The sequence below is a fragment of the Anomaloglossus baeobatrachus genome, chromosome 1, assembly GCF_048569485.1.
Source record: "Anomaloglossus baeobatrachus isolate aAnoBae1 chromosome 1, aAnoBae1.hap1, whole genome shotgun sequence".
Taxonomy (NCBI): Eukaryota; Metazoa; Chordata; class Amphibia; order Anura; family Aromobatidae; genus Anomaloglossus; species Anomaloglossus baeobatrachus.
The window spans coordinates 859,059,829-859,080,665 of NC_134353.1; the positions used below are offsets into that span (position 1 = coordinate 859,059,829).

Genomic DNA, 20,837 nt, shown 5'->3' on the forward strand with positions numbered 1-20,837 from the left:
TGTAAACCCAGCTTAAGTGCAAAAAGACTGGGTTGGAGTAAATCACAACTAGAAGTGGACAGCCATGGTCATTTTTGGGCATTGTTTTGGGCGTTCCTGGAAGACGGACAAACAATTTTACCAACTCAAAATGTTGGAAGTATGAAAATCTAAGGGACTGTTTACATTAGATGACAATATGATGTTACTCAACTGCTGATCGGCAGACGTCATTTAATCACCTACTTAGACAGACCATTCTAAAGCTGGGTTCACACTAAGCGACAGCGACAACGACGTCGCTGTTACGTCACCATTTTCTGTGACGTTGCAGCGACCTTGTAAGTCGCTGTTATGATCGCTGCTTAGCTGTCAAACACAGCAGAAGCAGCAGCGATCATAACGTCGCTACATGTGCAGAGAGCAGGGAGCCGCGCTTAGCGCTGGCTCCTTGCTCTCCTAGGTACAGTACACATCGGGTTAATTACCTGATGTGTGCTGCAGCTACATGTCACAGTGCAGAGAGCAGGGAGCCGCGCACACTGCTTAGCGCTGGCTCCTTGCTCTCCTTGCTACAGTACACATCGGGTTAATTACCCGATGTGTACTGCAGCCACATGTGCACAGAGCAGGAGCCGGCACTGGCAGCAAGGGCGGAGGCTGGTAACGAAGGTAAATATCGGGTAACCAGGGAAAGGGCTTCCCTTGGTTACCCGATGTTTACGCTGGTTACAGCTTACCGCAGCTGCCAGACGCCGGCTCCTGCTCTCTGCTCGCTTCATTTCGTCGCTCTCTCGCTGTCACACACAGCGATGTGTGTGTCACAGCGGGAGAGTGACGATCAAAAAATGAAGCTGGACATTCAGCAACGACCAGCGACCTCACAGCAGGGGCCAGGTCGTTGCTGGATGTCACACACAGCGACAGCGACGGGACGTCGCTGCAACGTCACAGAAAATGGTGACGTAGCAGCGACGTCGTTGTCGTTGTCGCTGTGTGTGACACCAGCTTTACAATTTGTGCACAAAATACATAATAGGTGCACAGGCTGTCATTGTTCTCAGCAGCACATTTACTGTTTACATAGGAAATAGGCTGCTGAGAACAATGAAGGTTTAAGCAAACATAAAAGATCATTTCATCTGACGAAGTACGATCGTCATCCCACTTACACTGTACGATTATCAGAAAAGGAGCGTTCTTAGAGATGCTTGTTGACAATATTTGTGTACCCTAACATTCATTCTTATAGATTAAATATGGACTTCTGAAAGTCATTGACAACATTTAGCTGCAGGTATAAGCATTTCAAAATTATTGCTTTCAAGTAAAGCAGAGCTATATTTGTTACACCAAAACATACCAATATACCTTAGAATACTGTCGGAAGAAAGTAACAACATAAAGAAACCACGGACGAGAGATACAGTATAGAAAGGAATCAACTATCTACAATGGTTGAGATAGCACCATCTGCTGTCCACTAAAGCTAGGCCTCCACTGCTTGAGCCTGCAGCTCTTGTCTACTGCACCAATTCCTACTGATATCACTGCTGATGTAGATATAATTACAGGATCCAGTTATAAAGGTTTCTAATGGAGTGTAATGGTCATGTCACACACAACGACAGCGACGACGACGACGCTGCTAAGTCACCATTTTCTGTGACGTAGCAGCGACCTTGCTAGCGATGTCGCTGTGTGTGACATCCAGCAATGACCTGGCCCCCTGCTGTGAGGTCGCCGGTCATTGCCGAATGTCCTGGACCATTTTTTTGGACGTTGCTGTCCCACTGTGAAGCACACATCGCTGTGTGTGACAGCGAGAGAGCGACTATTTGAATGTGCAGGGAGCAGGGAGACGGCTTCTGGCAGCCTGCGGTAAGCTGTAACCAAGGTAAACATCGGGTAACCAAGCGAAGTGCTTTGCTTGGTTACCCGATATTTACCTTGGTTACTAGCGTCCGCCGCTCTCAGGCTGCCAGTGCCGGCTCCCTGCACGTGTAGCCAGAGTACACATCGGGTAAATAAGCAAAGGTTTGCTTATTAACCCGATGGGTACTCTGGCTACGAGTGCAGGGAGCCAGCGCTAAGCGGTGTGCGCTGGTAACCAAGGTAAATATTGGGTAACCAGCGAAGCATTTTGCTTGGTTACCCGATATTTACCTTAGTTACCAAGCGCAGCATCGCTTCCACGCGTTGCTGCTGGCCGGGGGCTGGTCACTGGTGAGATCTGACAGCTCACCAGCGACCATGTAACGACGCAGCAGCGATCCTGATAAGGTCAGATTGTCGTCGTGATCGCTGCTGCGTCGCTACGTGTGACCCTAGCTTAAGACTCTAACCAATATTGCTATAACGCACCAAGTATTAAATGGTCTCTCTTAAAGGGAATCTGTCAGCAGGTTTTGCTACCACATCTGAGAGCAGCATGATGTTGACAATGAGGTCCTGAGTTCAATGATATGATTAGTGGCTGCAGCCATTCTGACACAGTGAAAGATTTTAGATTTTGTATGTAGCAGAGGTCTTAAAGCTGCCCCCACCCACACCAGGCTTTCAGTGTACATGTGCATAGACAAAAGCTGCTAATGACAGAAGGGGCGAGGTCAGACTACAACTCACAGGCTGCTGAGACCCACTAATGATAAAGATAACAGGCTTAAGCTAACATTGCAGGTAATAAAAAAAAAAGACTGAGATAACAGATGCAGGGCTGAAGTCTCTGTTTTAATACTTGCAGCATGCAGTCTTCAGGTTACATTGCAGAAATCTGGTGACAAAGTCCTTTTAATAACCACTTGCTATGACTAGAGGTAGGAGGGGAAATCAGATTGGGCCCACCGGTACAGCTCTTAACATTCTTGACATAATAAACAAACAGCCAAAGTCGCCAAGCGTAGTTCATTCATCAAGCCAGGAACCTCATCTGACATCCATATGCCCTAATAGGATATATAAAGGGATTATCATGATGACAGGACCCTTTAATAAAATATAGTCCATGCTAAATCTCATTTGCGGCAGCTGGCAGTGAGGGTGGGAACAAAGAAGGGGAGACAATGGACCAGCAGTTAAACATGTGGCCAACAGCCAAGTCAATACTAAAGGCACCAACATACATGAATATTGTACGTTGATGGCCTCACTACATCGGCCAATAGTGAATCTTTTTCAACCAATTTTGCAGACACATCAGCTGAAAAAAACCTGAAGGCTAATCGGGGGGTTTTGAACATTTTCGAACATTCGGCGGTCACAATGACAGATTGTTCTTTATAGTCCAAATTGTCCATTTAATTAGATTTTTATGCAATGTATATCGGTTCCCTAAAGCTGAAGTTCCCATGGGGCGATTACTTATTTATGAGTAATAAGAAGTTATCCTGGGAACTTCCTACACAGGCAAAGGCTTCATCACTTACTGGTATCTACACGATCCTTTGATTTGGTAAAATAATTACATAAATCAGTAAAACATAAAACTTTCCAGACGACTCACAAAGAACAAACTGTTTCTATAACGTGAGATGTCGAGAAGAATGAGCAGAGAGCCAAATGTGAAAATCCTACAAAGTCTCACAATGGTCTGGATGAAAACACTTCTGTGCTCCGCACATGGGAGATCCTACGGCTCAGCTGTGTTTACTCAGCGAGGGAAAACCTAGATAAATAGGATGGCGGCTGCCAGGATCCCGACGCTGGAATTGTGGGATCAAATTACAAATTAGTGGTCCTGTAATTTTCGTTTGCTCCAATAAAAGCTAATTAACCTTCATTCACCGAGTCAATTGAAGAACAGATTTCATGGTAATTTGACGGCTGTCACCCATTAATACTGACATATATGTGCCTAGACCTGCACAATAGAGACAATGTATTAAATACAGTTACAAGGTATACTTGAAAATTTAAGGTAAGGACACACGGCAAGTTAAATGGGCCGAGTGGAATGAGAAAAAAAGAAAAAAAAAAAATCGCATTCCACTCGGACCCATGTTACTCTATGGGGTCGCTCCCATCAGCAATTTTTTTTCTCAGCCCTAATCGGACCGAGAAAAGAGTGTAATCCGATCCGTAATCACTCGCACCCATACAAGTCTATGGGTGCGAGTGAAACATTGGACTGCACTCAGATGACACCAGAGTGCAGTGCGATAAATCGCATCAGCTGATAATGGAGGAGATGGGGAGATTAGTCCCTCCCTCGCCTTCGCAGCTGTGATCCGATCTCAGGGTCAGATCACAGTATGATTCTCTGCTCACTCTTGCAGCAGAGCAGGAGCAGAGGGTCATTAGCATATCACATCCAATGCACCCACATCACATGCCATACGCTTGTGTGGCCTCAGCCTTAAAGGCGCTTTCTGGACATTGAAAATAGGCCATCAATATCTGATCGTGGGGGTGCCACACCTCGGCTGATTAGTTGTTCTCGGCAGCAGTTGGATGTTCTGAGTTGTGGATCTGCACAGCACCGCCTAATCACATCTGCCCCCTATTCAATTCAATAAGACGTGCAGTTCACGGACAGGGCCATTATGCGGTTGACAAACGTGTGTAGCTCTGCAGCTCAACACATCTGGCTGGTCAGCGAGGGTGTGATACTCCCACCGATCAGATATTGATGACCTGCCCCAAGATAGGCCCATCAATGCAAAAGCACTGGACAACTCTTTAAAGATAACTTGTCACTAGCCATAAATTATATATATATATATACAGTGCTGGCCAAAAGTATTGGCACCCCTGCAATTCTGTCAGATAATACTCAATTTCTTCTTGAAAATGATTGCAATCACAAATTCTTTGGTATTATTATCTTCATTTATTTTGCTTGCAATAAAAAAAACACAAAAGAGAATGAAACAAAAATCAAATCATTGCTCATTTCACACAAAACTCCAAAAATGGGCCAGACAAAAGTATTGGCACCCTTAGCCTAATACTTGGTTGCACAACCTTTAGGCAAAATAACTGCGAACAACCGCTTCCGGTAACCATCAATGAGTTTCTTACAATGCTCTGCTGAAATTTTAGACCATTCTTCTTTGGCAAACTGCTCCAGGTCCCTGAGATTTGAAGGCTGCCTTCTCCAAACTGCCATTTCTCTGATCTCTCCACAGGTATTCTATGGGATTCAGGTCTGGACTCATTGCTGGCCACTTTAGTAGTCTCCAGTGCTTTCTCTGAAACCATTTTCTAGTGCTTTTTGAAGTGTGTTTTGGGTCATTGTCCTGCTGGAAGACCCATGACCTCTGAGGGAAACCCAGCTTTTTTTTCCTGTAAACTCTATGTTGATGGCTTTTCCCAAAAAGCTCTACTTTTGTCTCATCTGACCAGAGAACATTCTTCCAAAACGTTTTAGGCTTTCTCAGGTAAGTTTTGGCAAACTCCAGCCTGACTTTTTTATGTCTTGGGGTAAGAAGTGGGGTCTTCCTGGGTATCCTACCATACAGTCCCTTTTCATTCAGACGCCAACGGATAGTACAGGTCGACACTGTTGTACCCTCGGACTGCAGGGCAGCTTGAACTTGTTTGGATGTTAGTCGAGGTTCTTTATCCACCATCCGCGTATTCTTGCGCTGAAATCTCTCGTCAATTTTTCTTTTCCTTCCACATCTAGGGAGGTTAGCCACAGTGCCATGGGCTTTAAACTTCTTGATGACACTGCGCACCATAGACACAGGAACTTTCCTGTCTTTGGAGATGGACTTGTAGCCTTGAGATTGCTCATGCTTCCTCACAATTTGGATTCTCAAGTCCTCAGACAGTTCTTTGGTCTTCTTTCTTTTCTCCATGCTCAATGTGGTACACACAAGGACACAGCACAGAGGTTGAGTCCATTTTAATCCATGTCAACTGGCTGCAAGTGTGATTTAGTTATTGCCAACACCTGTTAGGTGCCACAGGTAAGTTACAGGTGCTGTTAATTACACAAATTAGAGAAGCATCACATGATTTTTCAAACAGTGCCAATACTTTTGTCCACCCCCTTTTTTATGTTTGGTGTGGAATTATATCCAATTTGGCTTTATGACAATTTTTTTTTTGTTCATTGATGACAAATTATATGAAGATAATAATACCAAAGAATTTGTGATTGCAATCATTTTCAGGAAGAATCTGAGTATTCTCTGACAGAATTGCAGGGGTGCCAATACTTTTGGCCAGCACTGTATATATTTTTTCTTTTTGGTTACCGTAAGGCTATGTGCGCACGTTGCGTGTTATCATGCTTTTACGCTGCGTTCTGCACCGCAGCGTAAAAGCATGCGTCCTGCGTCCCCAGCAATCTATGAAGATTGTGCAAATGCCATCCGCACGTTGCGTTTTAGAATGCAGCGTTTTGGCTTCTGCCAATACGCTGCATTCTAAAAAGCAACATGTCCCTTCTTTTGTGCATTTTGGTTGCATTTTCCACCCACTCTCTCTCTTTGTCTATCAATGTTGGTCTCTTTCTCTGTCTGTCGGTCTCTCTGTCTCCCTATCGGTCGGTCTCTCTCTGTCGATCTATCCCTCTCCCCCCCTCTCTCATACTCACCGATCACTGACCGATCACCGGCGCGGCGCTGCACGGCTGTTACACTGCGGCGGATTCTCCAGCTTTTGAAAATGCCGGCCACTCATTATTCCATCTTGTATTCACTGCTTCCCCGTCCACCGGCACCTATGATTGGTTGCATTCAGACGCGCCCTCATGCTGGGTGACAGCTGACTCACTGCAACCTATCACAGTCGCCGGTGGGCGGGTCTATATAATTCTATATATAGACTACTTCTATTCTATAGAATCCGCCGCAGTGTAACAGCCATGCAGCGCCGCGCCGGATTCTCCAGCTTTTGAAAATGCTGGCCACTCATTATTCCATCTTGTATTCACTGCTTCCCCGTCCACCGGCACCTATGATTGGTTGCATTCAGACGCGCCCTCATGCTGGGTGACAGCTGACTCACTGCAACCAATCACAGTCGCCGGTGGGCGGGTCTATATAGTGCAATAAAATAAATCAAAAACGGCGTTGTTACGTCACCACCGGAGTCCGCTCCAGCGACTTCTGCTCCGATCGCCAGGCGACACAGTGTTCCTGCCGTGGATGGTGCTGGTGATGGGAGAGGAGTCGATGCCAGCGGCACCGGTGGGCGCAGGCTCTGATCATTCACCGGGCTGGGTTATCTTGGGATCTGCAGTACCACTGGCTGACTGTGGGTGGCGTGTGTCTTCCAGCTGAAGTTGCCAGCGTTCAGCTACAGCCAATGGGAAGACACCACACCCTTCTTAGTTCCCCCTCCTGTCTGCTGACCTCTAACAGAGATAGTTCTGATTTCCTGGCTCCTGGTCTGCCCTATTCTGTTTAGTGATTCCTGTGTGCTGACTTCTGCGTGTTTTCTGACTACCCTTCTGCCTGCTGTTTTTGTACCTCGCTGCCCGATCCGGATTTGACCTTTGATATGTTTTCTGATTACGTCTTTGCCTGACGATTCTGTCCCTGTTCTGCTATTCCTGGTTTGACCCTGCATGACTACTACTCTCATCGGACTGCAGCCTTCCCACAGGTAGTGATCTCCAGGGCCCTGTGTAATTCCAAATCCATGTATAGGGGTTAAAGGGTTTCCGAGTTCTGGGGGTCCTGCTTGGTGAGTGGCTCCTCTAGCCTGTCCATTACATCCCATCTGAGTCTGTTGATCCAGGCAGGCATTACAGGCGTGCGGTCCCCCCAATTTTGATACCAGCCAAGATAAAGCCACACGCCTGAAGGCTGGTATTCTCAAGATGGGGAGCCCCACGTTATGATAAAAATATCAGCCAGCAGCCACCTGGAATTGCCGCATCGATTAGATGCAACAGTCTCGGTACTCTACCTGGCTCATCCAGAATTGCCCTGGTGCGGTGGCAATCTGTGTAATAAGGAGTTAATGGCAGCCCATAGCTGCCACTAAGTCCTACGTTAATCATTGCAGGCGTCTTTGAGACACCCCCAATGATTAACCTGTAAGTGAAAGTAAATAAACACATACACCCAAAAAAATCCTTTATTTGAAATAAAGGGGAGGTCCTCTGCTCAGGATCACACTATGACCCAGAACAAATGTATTACATGGGAAGCAAATCCATGTGAAGTCCAGATTGTCTTCTAACTGGCGATGTTCAAGTAAGCAACAACTTTGGATTTACAGAAGAAGACTATTAGTCCCACTGACGTTTGTAGGAATAAATAGTTGCATTCTCCATCAAAAAAAGATATTTGAAACATCAGCGTTGTATTTTTCCTTCACTTGAAAATGTGTAACTTAATTGATAACCATTTATCACCACTGGCCATGTTAAACGGACTACAATTCCTGGGTTGACCTAGGGTGTCCTGCCTTGAACCTTCATCCTCATAGGGTAAGGATACGTGTGATCGGTACAAGCCTTGTGCTCTGTCCTGAACAACTCCTTCAAAGCATGCCTTGAACAGATAACCTTGCTACTGATTTTTAGCAAAACTTCAATACCCCCTACCCAACATCAACAGGAAATGTTCATCTAACTTCTGGGTTTCTCAGGACACGTGAGCAGCAGAAACCACCGAGGTCTCTCCAATTATGTTACTAGAAGGAGAAAATGACTTGAAAAACAAAGCGGCTGCCTGTTATATGTCTCTTCACAGCTAGATAATGTCACATCCTTTGCCTTTGTGGATGTAATCTCGTTAGTCCCTGCCATGTGGTAAGCGCTGTGGAAAGCTCCTGCCCTCGATATGAATTTCCATAGGCATGCAGCGAAAATAGAACAAACTGCTTTTATTTAAACATGTCTGTCAACAGCTCGAGCCCACACCAAATCTCATTTCCTCCTGGTCCTCTGGCTTCCTTCAGCCCCAATGGCACCTGTCTGCGGAGAAAACGGTCTAGTGCATCGGGCATGTGTGTCTTCACATGTTCTAGAATAAGATCACAGGAATATTAGGAAACACTAATACAGACTCTGCCCTAATAGTACTCTGTGCTGCTCATACGTACACACCTGACGAGATTCACCAGTATTCAAAAGGTAGATAGATAGATAGATAAAGGAGCAAAAGTCCAATGTTTATGGTACATGTCCATCAGTTGTGAGTAGAGAAGAGCAGATTGATTTGTGCAACCTTGATCCATGGTACAGAGGTCTCTGGCCAAGGTCACTCGCTTTGCAAATTTCTTTACTTTCTGGCACCCCACTTTCAGCTTATGAATAGCCAGGCTGGCGAGACATCATCTGTATGCCACATGCTGCATAAATGACATCAGGTTGAGTCGGTAAATCAAGACGCCACACCGGGGAAGCCGGAAGTTCAGGAAATTTGAGTTCTCCTGTTGACGGTCAGACCGCACTAACCGGAATCATGCAGCGGGTTGGTGTGAAGCAATCCGCTTATCTCTAGACGTCACCCCAACAACTCATGGAATAGGAAAACCATACAGCTAGGCGGCACTCCAGATAAACCACAGTTGTTTTGCATCTGATTTATTTGCCAATGAACATTGTGGCAATATTTCGCCTCATTAACAATTGAACCTTTGACAATGGTTAATGAGTGGAAAAGTTGCCACCATTGACATTGCAGAACAAACCACAGTTTTGCGCCTGATTTATCTGGAGTGCTCCCTATAGTTTTTGGTTGTCCAGATAGAGAAGTCCAAAAAATAGGGGCAGCGCTCCAAAGTCAGATGGTGTGATAACAGATTTTAATTTTCAGCTCAAAATAGCGGAGCCTTTGGTGTCTCTGCCACTTTGAGTGAAAGCATTGAATGGACTGATTAAAATCTATTTTCGCACCACTGGACTTTGGAGCGCTGACCCTTTTGTTTAGATTTGCATACAAGAGGTTTTGGTGAAAACCTTGGTCCCGTTGCACCCATTTGTACATGAAAACTGAGGCTTATTTTATTTTTATATCACAATCTCTAGGCCATACAGGCCAATAAATTTCACCTTGTAAACAACAAATTTTAGTGTTGCCTCCATTTACCTTATTTTACCAAGTTGGACAATTTGGGTATATGTCCAAGAGGCCTTACGCTGCTTTTTTATATAAACAGACAGATAGACATACGTAGCCAAAAAGGTCACATATTGTGCAAAAGAAGCAATGTTGACCCCAACTTTACCGAAACCCTTATGAGTCTACAATGTAATGGTGTAAACCGGCTGTGGGTCAGCCAATTCCAGTGACTGGAGGAAATCTTACAAGAACACAGGAGATTACCATCTACAAATATTGACAAGCTCCTGACATGCAGCACCCGTTGCCATGTAATAGCCAAGGTGACCTTTGGGGTAGAGCAGGTAATAATCCATCTGGTTGAAAGTAATCCTCTGTCTACATGCAGAGATACAACCGGACATTCACTTACAGATCGAGGTGAGTTAGTTCATAAAATCACCAAACACGTTAATTGCCTTCACCTACTTAGTCCCATTGTACAGATCTATAAATCTAATATTTCTTCTCACATAACCAGCCCTTGGTAGCCATGACAGCCCTTAGTGGGCCACACAATGCATCTTCTGGAGGTCAATACAACATATTTTACCTCTCTGTGAAACACCAAGGCCCAAAAGACATATGTAAGTGAAAGACACAAGCCTTGGATACTTCCGGAGTAGAGGATTCCAACCTCCAGATTTCCAACTGTTGCCGAGATGTTTTGGAAGCTCCAGATTGGAGACGAGAGATATAGACAGACAGATATAAGTGATAAATGAGAATTACGGCATATAAAATACATAATATTCCCATTGATTACGTACCTGCAATTCCTTGTAGCAGCCCACATACATTGAATATACTTTTTTTCATTACACTTTGCACGCACATTGTAAAAACAGAGACAAAAGCTACGATACAGAGGATGGATATGCCCACGGCAAGGAAGATAGCTGTAGCCTGCCAGAAACCACTTGCTATCTCACTGAAATGCTCTGCATAAGGCCCACAAAGCGGGTCTCTTCTGAAGTACTGAACTTTAGGCACTTTGATACAACGTCCGTAGATGCCCAGTGTTGGCCGATAAGGCTCATGGTGACCGCCAGTCCTGTTATCAATATCTGTGCTTTTTGCTTTGCCAATCAGCCAGTCCTCACTCATAAAAGCTATAAGTTCTCCAAAGGCAACAACAATACTCAGGATGGTCCACAGCATAGATCGGCATGTTACTATGACATGACACATGGTGTAGACCATCAACTGTCCACAACCAGTGCTAAAATCCGATTTGGAATCCTGGACAAAAAAACAAAAAAAAGGAAAAAGATATCCGTCTGTTTGAGGCTTTATAATCCAGTGGTTTTGTAATCAATGAAGCAGCTCACTCCTCATCCGTCCTCGGCTTCACAATTCCTCTGCTCTAACAGTCATAGTGAAACATGATGCTTCAATGTTCCAAGGGAGCTCCCAAGCTCGGCCCACCGGGGTGACATCACAGGTCTGCGGAGAAAGGCAGAGACAGAAGAGATACCGTAAAGATTGATGACAGTTTCACATATGTAATCACTGCTACAATCTGTCAAAGTCAACACTGGAAACATTATAGCGCTCCATGAAGCCTATACTATCCATGTAAGGGCTATCAGGAATACGGCAAAGTTTATATACAGTACAGACCAAAAGTTTGGACACTCCTTATCATTCAAAGAGTTTTTTTTTTATTCTCATGACTCTAAAAATTGTAGATTCACATTGAAGCCATCAAAACTATGAATGAAAACATGTGGAATGAAATACTTTAAAATGTGTGAAACTGAAAATATGTCTTATATTCTAGGTTTTTCAAAGTAGCCACCTTTTGCTTTGATTACTGCTTTACACCCTCTTGGCATTCTCTTGATGAGCCTCAAGAGGTAGTCACCGGAAATGGTCTTCCAACAGTCTTGAAGGAGTTCCCACAAATGCTTAGCACTTGTTGACCCTTCTGCCATCACTCTGCGGTCCAGCTCACCCCAAACCATCTCGATTGGGTTCTGGTCTGGTGACTGTGGAGACCAGGTTATCTGGAGTAGCACCCCATCGCTCTCCTTCTTAGTCAAATAGTCCTTACATAGCCTGGAGGTGTGTTTGGGGTCATTGTCCTGTTCAAAAATAAATGATGGTCCAACTAAACGCAAACCGGATGGAATAGCACGCCGCTGCAAGATGCTGTGGTAGGCATGCTGGTTCAGTATGCCTTCAATTTTTAATAAATCCCCAACAGTGTCACCAGCAAAGCACCCTCACACCTCCTCCTCCATGCTTCACGGTGGGAACCAGGCATGTAGAGTCCATCCGTTCACCTTTTCTACAAAGACACAGTGGGTGGATCCAAAGATCTCAAATTTGGACTCATCAGACCAAAAGCATAGATTTCCACTGGTCTAATGTCCATTCCTTGTGTTGTTTAGCCCAAACAAGTCTCTTCTGCTTGTTGCCGGTGCTTAGCAGTGGTTTCCCAGCAGCTATTTTATCATGAAGGCCTGCTGCACAAAGTCTCCTCTTAATAGTTGTTCTACAGATGAGAAGGTGTGTCCAAACTTTTGGTCTGTACTATAAGTGAATCAATAAAGAAAATAGCACCATAGTGGAATATTTCTTAACCTTGATTTGATTTTGTTTACACTGAGAATATAAAACTATTTCACTTTTAGAAACTTTGAACCCTGAGAGGAAACGTTGGGAGCAAGGTCCTCCAGTCACCTTACAGGAAACTGAGTCAATCCATATTGAGCAACCATATTTTTCTGATAACCTTATTGTCTATACATTACAACGAGCAAGTTCTCTCCTTCAGAAGATAAAATATACAAACCTAATTTATTTTTTAAATACTTGCCATGAGTAGCCACAATGTCTCCAAGGTGGCCACACATTGCATATACTGGTGGAATACTCCATATTTTACCTTTCTGCTAAACACCAATTAGTATGGTTTGGGTGTTTTTTCAAAGATTGGAGGGGAAAAAGTTCCTGTTAAAACTCCTTTGACAGTGCTTTATGTCTCCTGGGACCAAGAAGATTGGCGTTAACGTATGAAACCGACAGGTTTGACTATATGTGTAGGAGCCATATAGGTATGTCAGAAGTTTTACATTTCTCAACAACACATTTTGACTTTAGGGGTCACCTTTAAGAAGGCAGCTTCAACATTCTAGATGTCATGCTTGAGAAAGGACCTCAGATGTTACAGCAGGCGCTGGTCCAGGGTCTGAGGACAGAGAACTATAGCGGTATATAAACACGGTAATGCTTTGTCATTTGATGATACAGTTGCATTGTTGTGTATATTGTGCATCATTGGATTTTATTCTTGAGCGGTGGATGGGTGTCTGCTGTAGCACATTAAATCTAACTGACTTGGCTGAATAACTGTAATAAAGTTAATTTTCTCCCTATAGGCACGTTTTCGGGAAGGTGGCCAGACAGCAATGTAACACTAATAATTTGCAGATTAACCCTATCTGCAGGTAATTAGCCTTTGGGGTCATTGGAGGTTCCCTTTAAAGAAGCCAAACCAACCAATAGCTTAATGTGTATAGGAGCCTACCAATACTCAACAGGGAAAGCAAAGCATCCGGCCTGTTAAATTTCAACAGCTGTCCCTTTTTTTTTTCTCTCTGGAGATAAACCACTGCCAGGGGAGTCTGGCAGCAGCTCTTTAATATAGAGCAGAGGACCATTCCTGTGTATGGGGCAGTCGGGAGAGATTATTGTCAGATGACTGATCCTTCAGCCTATTACTACCTAATGAGTATATGAATATGAGAAAGCCGCGGAGACACCATCACATGTTTCTCAACGCTGGCAGGAAACTAGCCAGGTCTTTCACCGGGAAGGAACAACCACGGGAAGGGCAGTCTCCAGTCAAGGAGACCACCTATACCAAACATGGTATCCATCCACAGACAGCCGTTTCGGGGTATTTGCCCCTCATCAGTGTGGAGTAGGAATCTGGCTAGTGGGGGCAATGCCTAGTAAAAGACTACTTAAGCAAGCATTGTTGACCTTAGGGAGATCAACATATCCACTGCGGAGACACCATCACGTGTTTCTCAACGCAGTGATTCTAGAGCAAAGCCCCCAGGGTGATGGTGTCTCCGCAGTGGATATGTTGATCTCCCTAAGGTCAACAATGCTTGCTTAATGAGTATATGAGACCTTTTACTTTGGACTTGATAGACAAGCAAATATCTCTCTGCCATTTTCAATGAGGTGTTGAACATTTAAAGGGGTTGTCAACTACTTTTACATTGATGGCTTATCTTTAGGATAGCTCATCAATGTCTGATCGGCTGGAGACTGACACCTCGTTCCCCCACTGATCAGCTGTTCTCGGTCCATGTGTGTGTTTTTCAGTGTGCAACTGTATGCATTTATAGTTACTATGTTTTTTCAGTTAGCACCTGTTCACATTTGTTGGATGTGCGGGTCAGTTTTTTGATATTTCTAGTGAGTCTCTTTCTGACTGAGCACTGCGCCCTAAGACCTGGCTGTTCATAACCATTATAGCAGGAGCCTAGCTGCCCATACATGGAGGTTTGCAGTCCAAATAGTGGCATTTTGCCCAGATACGGATCTTTTTAACCTAGATAGTGGCATTTAAGTTAGGTTCCCGGATTACAGAGATATACCTTGCCGTTGGTTTCCGGGCTTACATGCATTGGCCAATACATAAACTAAATATCTCTCTTTTGCAGTAATGCAGTGCCATATTTTCCCTAGTATATTTTTGGCTTTTTCAGTGTGCAGCTGTATGCATTTATAGTTACTATGTTTTTTCAGTTAGCACCTGTTCACATTTGTTGGATGTGCGGGTCAGTTTTTGTTATTTCTCGGTCCAGGTGGCAGCAGACAGCCAGAAATGCTCAGTTCCGGAGCTGCTCCGTCTTCCAATAGTGGCCACATCCGGATACTGCACATCCACCTCCTATTGACTAGAATAGGAGGCGGATGTGCAGTACCTGGTTGTGGCCACTATCAGAAGACGGATCAGCGCTGGAACTGAGCATTTCTGGCTGCCTGCTGCTGGGAGGGAGGACAGCTGATAGGCGGGAGTGCCGGGTGTCGTACCAGGACAATTGATGACCTATCCTAAGGATAGGCAATCAATGTAAAAGCAGTGGGCAACCTTTTTAAGATTGTTGCTTTTCCAGTGTTTGCACTGCAACTCTTGGCATCAAAACTTGGGACCAGAACTGATGTCCGTTAAGTCAATGTGGTGTATCAGGTGTTCTCTTTAAAACAGAAGGGACATACAGAAGACCTGGTTATTTTATATTCGGACACAACACTAGTATGAACAAAGCCCCACATATCAAATTATATATTGTACTAGAAAAAATATTAACTTTAGCCAACTAGCATGGGACAGAATGCCATCAGCAATGGTAATAGAAGGATGCACTACATTATATGTGAATTACTATTTTGATGGATGGAATCAGAGGGATGACACACACTTACATCTCACTTTTCCCTGGAGTTAGTCTTCAGCAATAGAGTGTGAATAATACAGTATCTCAGGCCGGGAACATATCACCAGGACAGGACATGGAGGGCTCTACAGACCAAACTGGACAGTGACAGATAGGTGCGATAATAGTCACCAGGGTGCAATTACCGTCAATTACAAGGAGAATGTAAACTATCCCTTCAATGTTTACTGCCGACATATAACACGTGGAAGGCAAATGACTAACAGAAACCCGTGACCGTACTGGTACTGTATATAAAGAATTTTTCCCCTAATATGGATCAATTAGCATCTGCCCCATGGGTTTTTTTTGCCTTCCTCTAAATAAACGTTCGGTTGTAGGCTAAACTCGATGGACTTATCTCTACCAACCTTCAACTTTAAAGCCAGCTTTACACCTTACAATTAGGTGTGCGATCTCGTATGCGATGTGACACGCCCAGGTCGCATATGTGATCTAATGAGATCGCACATAGGTCGTTCATTTGCTGTCACACATGCATTAGTAGTCTATGTTAAATTGATCAATTTTGTGTGCGATCTTTTAGATCATTTGTTCTGTGACGTATGCATTGGGCACCCTTTTTTTTTTTATTATTTTTTTTTTATTTATTGACGTGCCAAGCGTGTGTAATGTTTAGGGATGCGTTTTTACTATGTCATCTGCCATTGAGCTCTGCTACATGGCCGCTAACAGCAGACACAGACAGCCATGTAGCAGAGCTGAATGGCAGATGACAGCAGACACAGAAAGAGCCGCACGATCAGAATGAACTCGGGTTAACTTCACCCGACTTCATTCTCATGCTGCGGCTCTGTCTGTGTCGCGTCCTGATTAGTGGTCACCTGTGAAGGACTCACCGGTGACCGCTAAACTCCTGAGTAACTGAATTGAGCAGCCCTCTCTCATATACTCACCGATCCCTGGCGCGGCGCTGCACAGCATTCACACTGCTCCGGCGGCTTTTACTATTTTGAAAAAGCCGGCCGCCCATTAAACAATCTCGTATTCCCTGCTTTCCCCGCCCACCGGCGCCTATGATTGGTTACAATGAGACACGCCCCCACGCTGAGTGACAGCTGTCTCACTGCACCCAATCACAGCAGCCGGTGGGCGTGTCTATACTGTGCAGTGAAATTAAATAATTTAAAAAAAATGGCGTGCGGTCCTCCCCAATTTTAATACCAGCCAGATAAAGCCATACGGCTGAAGGCTGGTATTCTCAGGATGGGGAGCCCCACGTTATGGGGAGCCCCCCAGCCTAACAATATCAGCCAGCAGCCGCCCAGAATTGCCGCATACATTAGATGCGACAGTCCTGGGACTGCACCCGGCTCTTCCCGATTTGCCCTGGTGCGTTGGCAAATCGGGGTAATAAGGAGTTAATGGCAGCCCATAGCTGCCACTAAATCCTCGATTAATCATGTCAGGCGTCTCCCCGAGATACCTTCCATGATTAATCTGTAAGGGACAGTAAATAAACACACACACACACACACCTGAAAAAATCCTTTATTAGAAATAAAAAACACAAACATATACCCTGGTTCACCACTTTAATAAGCCCGAAAAAGCCCTCCATGTCCGGCGTAATTCAGGATGGTCCAGCGTCGCTTCCAGCTCTACTGCATGAAGGTGACCGGAGCTGCAGAAGACACAGCCGCCCCTGTCAGCTCCACGCAGCAACTGAAGACAGCCGCGCGATCAGCTGAGCTGTCACTGAGGTTACCCGCGGCCACCGCTGTATCCAGTGACAGCGGGTAACCTCAGTGACAGCTCAGCTAATCGCGCTATTCCCTTCATTAGCTGCGTGGAGCTGACAGGACCGGTCACCTTCATGCAGCAGAGCTGGAAGCGACGCTGGAGGTCCGTGGATTACGCCGGACATGGAGGGCTTTTTCGGGCTTATTAAAGTGGTGAACCAGGGTATATGTTTGTGTTTTTTATTTCTAATAAAGGATTTTTTCAGGTGTGTGTGTGTGTTTATTTACTGTCACTTACAGATTAATCATGGAAGGTATCTCGGGGAGACGCCTGACATGATTAATCTAGGATTTAGTGGCAGCTATGGGCTGCCATTAACTCCTTATTACCCCGATTTGCCAACGCACCAGGGCAAATCGGGAAGAGCCGGGTACAGTCCCAGAACTGTTGCATCTAATGGATGCGGCAATTCTGGGCGGCTGCTGGCTGATATTGTTAGGCTGGGGGGCTCCCCATAACGTGGCGCTCCCCATCCTGAGAATACCAGCCTTCAGCCGTATGGCTTCACCTGGCTGGTATTAAAATTGGGGGGGACCGCACGCCGTTTTTTTTTAATTATTTAATTATTTATTTCACTGCACAGTATAGACACGCCCACCAGCTGCTGTGATTGGGTGCAGTGAGACACCTGTCACTTAGCGTGGGGGCGTGTCTCACTGCAACCAATCATAGGCGCCGGTGGGCGGGGAAAGCAGGGAATACGAGATTGTTTAATGGGCGGCCGGCTTTTTCAAAAAAGTAAAAGCCGCCGGAGCAGTGAGAAAGCCGTGCAGCGCCGCGCCGGTGATCGGTGAGTATGAGAGAGGGGGTAAGAGGGATAGACTGACATGGACAGAGAGAGAGGGACAGAGATAGTGACCGACTGACAGAGATTAGTGAATGACAGACATTGTGAGGCGCTTCAGAACGCAGCTTTTCAGCTGCGCTCTGAAGCGGACCTTTTTTAAGCTGTGGTGCAGAGCGCACACCTGCGCACATAGCCTCAGACATCAAAATCGTATGAGGGATGTCCCACGTTTCAATTGACTAGGTTCATACAACAAAACGTCCAATGTATGAGGAATAAACGACATGTATGCGATCACCGTATTTGCGTTCAATCTTGATCGCACGTGTCACACGCAAATACGTCACGAACGATGCCGGATGTGCGTCACTTACAACTTGACCCCGATGACGGATTGAAAGATTTATTGAAGCGTGTAAAGCAGGCATAAAAGCTAAAACAACCAGTCCACATAATCTGATGTAATGTAGTTTTAAGGAAACGTCTTGTGGTTTTGTATATAAACGCCTTCATCCCCAAAATCTAGTGTGTAAAGAGGTCGCCCACTTTTGACAATAATCACTTTGTGTTTGATTAAGTTCATTGAAAGTTAAGGCCCAGTCACACACAACGACTTACCAGTGATCCCAAAAATGATGCGACCTGATAGGGATCGCAGGTAAGTCGCTGGGAGGTCGCTGGTGAGATGTCACACAGTCAGATCTTACCAGCGATGCAGGAACAATAAAATGGCCTGGACCATTGAGTAACGACTAGAGATCTCACAACAGGGGCCTGATCGCTGTGTCACACATAACAAGATCGCTAACGGGATCGCTACTGCGTCACGGAAACCGTGACTCAGCTGCGATCTCGCTAGCGATCTCGTTATGTGTGACAGTAACTTTACTGACTTTGAAAGCTGACTTCTGGTAAGATGGTGGAGCTGTTTGAGGACAAGCAGAATACGGTGCTGGTAAACATTTACTGGGGACAATGAACAAACAGTGATACCACTCTGGAGGTGAAAAAAAAAAACAAAAAAAAAAACAAAAACAAACCCAAACAACCTAAGGCACAGCTTTAATGCCAATAAAACCTATACGTATATGTTGCAATGTACAAAGAGGTAAACAATGCAAACAAGAGCAAAACACAATTTCTATGCATATACTGCTTTTGGTTAGAATGAACTGCAACACCCTAACGATGCAACATACAGACTGGTAACAGAAATCGATTTTGCCACACATTTTAGTTGATAGAAACTGTATACCGTAAATGTATGAAATTGTATATTTGCACTGGTCCAAAAAGGTGTTCCCTTTTATTTTCTTTTTTATTAGTGACATAAGTATATTATATATATTTGGTTTAGGGTGAAATGAATGGAAAACGTAAAAAAATCATGCTACAGTGATATTTTATCATGAAAGTCGGGTATTTAAGTTTTAACCCCTTAACGACCCATGACGTACTGGATACGTCATGGATCGTGTGCCGGTAAGCCCCGCCCCCTGCCGCCGGCGATCCGCGAACATATCAGCTGTTATCAACAGCTGACATGTGTGCCTGCTAGCCGCGGGTGGAATCGCTTCCACCCGCGGCCATTAACCCCTTACATTTCGCTGCCAAAATCTGGCAGCGATATGTATATGGGTGCCGCCATGACAGTCACTTACCCCGCCCCCACCAGAAGTCACGTGCCATGATCACGTGACTTTCGGTGGTTGCCATGGTAGCACAGGGTCATGTGATGACGCCTGTAGCTAACATGACACACTTCCTCTCAATGCCGGAATACAGCCGGCATTGAAAGTAAAGCAGCAAATCTGCAGTTCTCCGCTCTGTAGCTGAGATCTGCAGATAGTGCAGAGCAATCGGATTGCTGATCGCTATAGCCCCCTAGGGGGACTTGTAAAATAATAAAAAAAAAAAGTTTTAAAAAATTAAAAAAAAAATAAAACCTAAAAGTTCAAATCACCCCCCTTTCACCCCATTGAAAATTAAAGGGTTAAAAAAATAAAAAATACACACATATTTGGTATCGCCGCGTTCAGAAATGCCCAAGCTATCAAAATATAAAATCAATTAATCTGATCAGTAAACGGCGTAGCAGCAAAAATTTCCAAATGCCAAAATTACGTTTTTTGGTCGCCGCAAATTTTGCGCAAAATGCAATAACAGGCGATCAAAATGTAGCATCTGCACAAAAATGGTACCGTTAAAAACGTCAGGTCGAGACGCAAAAAAATAAGCCATCAGTGAGCCTCAGATCCCAAAAAATGAGAACGCTACGGGTTTTGGAAAATGGCGCAAAACGTGCGCCACTTTTTTTGGGCAAGCTTGTGAATTTTTTTTTAACTTCTTAGATACAAGTAAACCTATACATGTTTAGTGTCTACAAACTCGCACTGACCTGAGGCATCACATAGATACCTCAGTTTTACCATACAGTGAACACCGTGAATAAAATATCCCAAAAACTATTGTACGATCACACTTTTGCAATTTTTCCGCACTTGGAATTTTTTTGCCGTTGTCCAATACACTATATGGTAAAACTTATGGTTTCATTTAAAAGTACAACTCGTCCCGCAAAAAACAAGCCCTCATATGGCAAGATTGATGGAAAAATAAAAAAAAGTTACGCCTCTTGGAAGAAGGGGAGCAAAAAACAAAAATGCAAAAACGGAAAGTGCCCGGGGGCTGAAGGGGTTAAGTAGAATGTAATAGTGATTTCATCATCTCAAACAATTTATTGAAACAAAAGCCAACAACAGTGGTGGATATACCCCACCCCCAAAAAAACCAAAATGTCTCAATAACTTGTCATGTGGCCTTGAGCATCAATTACAG

The 20,837-nt window shown here is 44.6% G+C and overlaps 1 protein-coding gene across 2 annotated transcripts in view; it reads right to left on the bottom strand.

Moving 5' to 3' along the window:
• The window catches only part of LHFPL2 (LHFPL tetraspan subfamily member 2), a 141,660-nt gene that overhangs the window by 43,186 nt on the left and 77,637 nt on the right, over nucleotides 1-20,837 (bottom strand). For both annotated transcript variants that reach the window (XM_075325666.1, XM_075325670.1), the window contains one exon: nucleotides 10,757-11,432. In XM_075325666.1, coding sequence (XP_075181781.1) covers nucleotides 10,757-11,189 — 433 coding nt within the window. In that variant the 5' untranslated portion in view covers nucleotides 11,190-11,432. The remainder of the gene's footprint in view (nucleotides 1-10,756; nucleotides 11,433-20,837) is intronic.